The 5807-nt window shown below is 48.9% G+C and overlaps 1 protein-coding gene across 1 annotated transcript in view; it reads right to left on the reverse strand.

Moving 5' to 3' along the window:
- The window catches only part of MAP2K6 (mitogen-activated protein kinase kinase 6), a 75984-nt gene that overhangs the window by 34194 nt on the left and 35983 nt on the right, over positions 1 to 5807 (reverse strand). Inside the window, exons 2-3 of the mRNA XM_019516214.1 lie at positions 4251 to 4317; positions 19 to 67 (exon numbers count right to left, since the gene is read on the reverse strand). Coding sequence (XP_019371759.1) covers positions 19 to 67; positions 4251 to 4317 — 116 coding nt within the window. The remainder of the gene's footprint in view (positions 1 to 18; positions 68 to 4250; positions 4318 to 5807) is intronic.

Genomic DNA, 5807 nt, shown 5'->3' on the forward strand with positions numbered 1-5807 from the left:
CCAAACTTACAACCTTACCTTCTCCCCAATAGAGATGCAGGCTTTGGAGTCTAAATCTCTAGGCGGCCTATGGGAGAGAAAGAAAAGAAAAACACAGGTGAAGCATCAGTTCCCGAGACCGTACAACTGCAGCTATCCCAAAGGACCAAGCGTGTCGGATCACAACCCAGATGGAGACGGTCGACAATACTAATGGAGGCCTGGGCATGAATCCCCCTCACGCCGCGGATGCTCAGCATCACGCGGAGAAGTACCAGTGGCTTCCTAGCCTCACCGCGCGGCTAGACCTTGCCAAGACTCACAGACTCATCCCAAAAGGGGTCAGGAAGGACGCCGCCGGAGCTGGACTTTCACAAGTCTCTGTCCAACACCCACAGTAAGGAACTTAGAGAGATGATCTCCTTTGATGGGCTGGGTGACCAATCCCAGCGAAAAGTAAGAGAGGGAGGGAGAATTAATCTCCTTTCCTGGGTAGATTAAACTGCGCAGAGATCTAGCTGTCTGCTCTCTCTACAGAGGGTCCAAGACCTAGCTCACCCAGGGATGAAAGAAGCAGCTTGGCCCCTGGCGCCTTGTTTCAGCGCCGTTTCTAACAGGCTAGAGAGATGTGTGTCTATCTGTTTTCTAATGCACTTTTTCCTCCCCTGGCTTCGAAGGATGGACATCCTCAGAAGATCTTTCACATCCCGCTTTCTTCTTGCTGTACGCCTTAGCTCACGTAACTCTGGCATACTGCAAGTTAGGGACCATATTGCTTGACCCTGGCCTTGGGGCATGCAACTACTGCCTGTCCCGAGCATCAGGATTGCTAGCCTAGCTGCTTTAGTACCTGACTCCAGGCAGAAAGGCTAACCATCCTGTTATCCCCTTCACATCGCTCCCAGCGCCTGCATCCAGCAGCATGTAGGGTCACCCGTGTTCACAAAATCTCAGACTTTCACAAGAGCTGTTGTTTTTTTTTAAATTAAGTTGTTTCTGGAAAGTCACAAAATTATTACACCAGGAGCAGCCAAAGCATTTTAATAGAGGGTGGACTCTCATGTCTCCTGATCTGAGTAAGTCCCTGGGGAGCTCCAGGGAGAAAGAGTGTGATCCCATGGGTGCAAGTGTTCCTAATCGATCCGTAAAGGAAAAAGAGGGTTATCCTCAGTGAAACGTAAACCTATATTACCGTCCCGCCTGCCAACATAAGCAGGTAACCACATTAGGCAAGACGGATGGGAGGTAATTGCTTCAATGATCAAAATGAATCATTAAGGAGGCTAACAAGCGCACGCAGGGTTTGCCTTATGCAGCAAATGACATCCTAATAGCACAGACCTGTTTCCTAAGGGGTTTTATGTATTTATTTCCTTATTTTAAATCAGCTTATTCCAAACCTGCAAGAGAGGCAGCCCCGTGGGCTAAAATCATCCCCTTCCCCCTTTCATTTCCTTTGTCATGGAGATGTGCAACAAAAGGGCACATTAAAGAAAAACTACCGGGGCATTGGGTTATTCTGGCACCAGAGCGAAGGAGCAGGAGGACAGGGTTGCTTTGCCCAGGATTTTTCTAGCTGAGGCATCCCGAGGAAAGATGAGTGAGTGTCCTCACACCTCCTGGATTGTGAAGGAAATCCCCCCAAAAAAGCAGGGAGATATGCGCTGCAAAGAAGCCCTACAGAGACGTTGTGATACAGACACACCAAATGGCAATGAGAAGTTGAGAAGTTGTTTGGAAAAAAACCAATTTGCTCCCAACCCGTGCCACCCGTGCAGGTCCGGTCAGCGGAGCACCAAGGCAGAGCTCAGACCCATCAGGGAAGGCAGATCTACATAGTTCCAGGGTGAAGCAAACCGTTGGGATAAAGCCAATGAATTCAATTAGTAAAGGTCATCATAATGTGGCCGGGAAAATTCTGCTCCGCTCTTTTTCCTAATAGGCAGGAATTTGTTTGTGTTTGCATCGGCCGAGCCATTTAAAGAAGCAAAGCAGAATTGCCCCTTTACAAGTTGGCATCTCCTCCCGTCCAGCCTGGCAGTACTGCAGTGGCAATGGATGTGCCTGATTCAGCAGACTCCCATCCCAGCGAGCAAGGCAGGAGCTCTTCGGAGCATGGTCATAAGCACACACAAAACCTCTTCAATATTTCAAGAAGTTCATGGGTTGATCACAAATGAAGTAAAAGCATCTTGAGAGCCACTATTACAAAGTGGCGTCCTCTGCTAGTGGAGAAACCCGCTTAGCTGGCTTGATAAGCTCTTCACGAGAGGGGTCTGCTTCATGTACCTTGATCTTTGATAACTTGTGCAACTTTTCCGGTGGTTGCCTTGAAAAAGTGCCCTGCATTTTCCAACCCAAAAGGATTGCTGCACTGCGTCATCTAAGTATGAGACAGCACCAAAGAGTTGGGCCACTGGAAGTGGGGGTCTAAAACAGATTCGTCCTGTACGTAAATGAGCCTGGATAAAGCAAATTTCACACAACTGCCCTGAAATCCTATGTCCTCTCTCTCCCATGCACACTGTTGCCTACTCAGTTCATGCAGATGAAGGGCAGGCTCACGAAAAAGTTGAATCTGTGGAGTCTTTCTTACTCTCATCATTTTGATGCTTTGTCTCCTTTTATTCCCTTCCCCTGCCTGACCAGTAAGTCATCCCTACAACCCTGGCAAGCAGAGACACTGGTCCTGCTGCCAATCTGTGACTCCGCTGAGCAGAAGACTTTGCACAACTCCCTCCATGAGATGCACAAGGTCTCATCTACCCAACAATTGCCGCTGGCTGGGAATAGCCCTTCAGTCAGGCCTGGTTGAGCAGGTTAAACCCTTTTCAACATCTTCTTGGAAATCCAGAGCTCCTGGGATGAGCCAGGCAAGTGGTTTGCTTCGCTATTTAACTCTGCAGATCAGTGCTAATACCATCTCTGTGGGGTTCCTGCAGTGAACTCCTTTTGCTCTCTGCTTTCCTTGGAGGCATTCATCAAGAGGTGGGATGACCGTCTCTCAGCTTCCTTCATAAAACCTAAACCCTAAAGAGTTTGGGTCAAGCAACCCTTTACTTTGGATTCCCTCCCTGCAGCACCGGATGGCTAGGACAGGCAAAGCCCTCACCAGGGATGCAGCAATGACCATGAAATGGAAGAGGCCACAGGAGAAGAAATGCCAACAGAAGAAGGGGAATGACCAAAGAGAAGTCAACTGGGCAACATAAAGGAGCCAGTGGAAGCTATGGCAGGAGCTCACCTATTTCATACTTGGACTTGCTAAGGGGGGCTTACCAGCCCAACACAAGACCCACTCCCTGAAGCAAAGATGGGGCCCACCGAGCCCAGAAATCAACCACACCGAGGCCAAAGAGCACAAATAGGTGCAGATTAGAGGGTAAAAAGAACAAGGAATGGGACAATGAGCAGGAAACCCTAGGGTTCAAGAAGGAATTCAAGGAGTCTATTTGATATCTGAAACTGGGAATTTAAATGGGCCCTTGACTGAGGGAGAGGACCACACAGCAGGGAAACGGCAGTGATGGTCCAAGGGGTGCGGGGAACCCAGGACGATGTCTACAGCTCGAAGAAGGGCAGTGACAGAAGTGGAGGACTTCTTCTTTGCAAGCTTTCGGGTACAACTACCCTTCATCAGGTTGAGGAAGCGTCTTCAGGTGTTCTGCGCTCTTCCTGGATGGAGCAATAAAGCAGCTAGAGGCCAGGACATGTGCAAGAAAGCCAGTCAATTAAAATACATACTGGCATCTGGCTGCTTTACTACCCCATCCAGGAAGAGCAAAGACCATCTGCAGATGCTGCCGCAGCCTGACAAAGGGTACCGGTACCCGAAAGCTTGCGAAGAAGATTTGTTCCAGCTATTTGAGTTGGTCTGATAAAAGATACCGGATTTAACCTTGTCTGCCTATGTCCTTAGACCAACACGGCTACAACCTACACCCCTGAGAAATGAGGAAAGGGCTAAGACCTACACCCCTCTCCCCTTTCTAACATTTGCATTTATGTTATATCATTTCCTAAAGTCCCCGAACGCACTTAGAGCAGATTTTTCTGCTGCCCCTTTGCCCACCCCTGCTGAAACTCAGTGCTCCCAGATGTCCAGCACAACGGCCGGGAGCTCCCTTCACGCCGCGGCTGTGCGAGAGGATGCTGAAGGCAGAGCTCCCCGCTCCTGAGCGCCGAGGGGGAGGCAGAAGGCTATGCATCTTTGGAAAGCAGCTGGGGTTAGTGGTTTTATTTTTGTTCTCCCTCCATGTTTGGAGACTTACGTGGAGCTTGTCTGTGGTTGCTCAAATGCTTCCTTAGGAATTTTCAGCCCCGGGTTTCTCTTCTTGCCTGTGAAACAAGAGAGAGGCAATAGCAGAGCCAGAAACTTTCATTTTTTATGTTGTTGTTTTTTTTTTTCCTCACTCCCTCTGCACTTACACGTTGCAAAATGAAGCTCGTCTACAGTGGCTGACCTTATTTCCCTGAAATGCCAGCCCAGTCTGGTGATGCAGATTCAGGGCCCAGAGTTCAAAATATAAAGTTTCTTTGTCTGGTGAGCCGCATGGAAAGCCTACGGTCCTGGCACTCAATGCAGGCAGCAGCTCGTGCCACGAAGCCTACGGGAGAGCACCGTGTCCCTTTGCACAAGTCCTACAGCACGCTGCCTAAACTAATTTTGAACACACAGGACCAGGTTTTGTTCTGGCTTGGGGAACAACCACTGCGCGCCGCGTACTTAGCAAAACCCAGCACAGCGGGAGCAAAATTCAGTTCGGTTCGCATCTGCAGGCCACGCTTTCCTTATACTGCGTTAACCTGAACTGGATTAGAAACAAGCTCTCAATCGGGTCAAACGTTCCTCGAGCTCAGGTATAAATGGGGGTCCTGGCCAAAAGGCGAAGAGCCAGGTGCAACAGGGCAATGCAAGCAGCTCGTTCGCAGCAATACGGCTCCCATTACGCGGTGCTCTGCATTCGGGGATAAAATGATGTGAGAACATAAAGCATGTCAGCAAAATCCCAAGGCACACATCCAGAGGCTGTTTGGGTGTGTTAGAAAATACCTGGCCCCCCAAAAAAGGCACAAACACCTCATTTCGACTTTACCATTCGAACCTAACAATTTGCAGCAATTACCGTTTTTCTGGAAGCAGCCGTTTCTCTCCCCGTTCCCGGCAAGCTTTCCTGTGGGCATGGCAGGGTTTGTTTTTCTATGACACCCTTTGCCGTCACGCTCGAGCCTAGACACGGCCAGGAAACGCAGAGCTCTAGAGGGCGCTGGGTTAAAATGCAAACTGAACATGAACTGACCTGAACTGAACATGATCCTGCTGAAGTAATTAGTCAACTTTAATTGCAGCTCTTTCTCTTGCCTGTTTCAAAAGACAAGATCGAGCTTGCTCGGTTTGGCAAAAGGCTATTCCAGCCTGGAACAGGCTGTGACAATACAGCTGACACCCCAGGGGAAAAGCACTTACTGGAAATGACGGGATTGCACGTGCTTTTTTTTGTATTATTAGAAAACCATAACGTGCATATGAAGAAAGCATGTCCTCCGCTGCAAGGAGGCATGCTATGCTCCATAAGGAAGCAAGAAAATGTATAGAGACAAGGAGTTGCTATATTTACGGGATCTGAGGTCACCTGGCCATTGTATTTTGGGTCATTTTCTCAATGATATCACAAAAGCCCCAGCCCAGATCGAGATGATAACTTGGTGACAGGGGCGGATATATTTTGGGGTGCAATCTTATTTCAAAAAAAATGCAAACAGACTCCAGTTTCTCTCGATACATTATGAGCAGGAGAGAGCCTCCCTGCTTAGAAATCCAAGCATGC

This window comes from Gavialis gangeticus, unplaced genomic scaffold (assembly GCF_001723915.1).
Source record: "Gavialis gangeticus isolate Ggan-Ray unplaced genomic scaffold, GavGan_comp1, whole genome shotgun sequence".
Taxonomy (NCBI): Eukaryota; Metazoa; Chordata; order Crocodylia; family Gavialidae; genus Gavialis; species Gavialis gangeticus.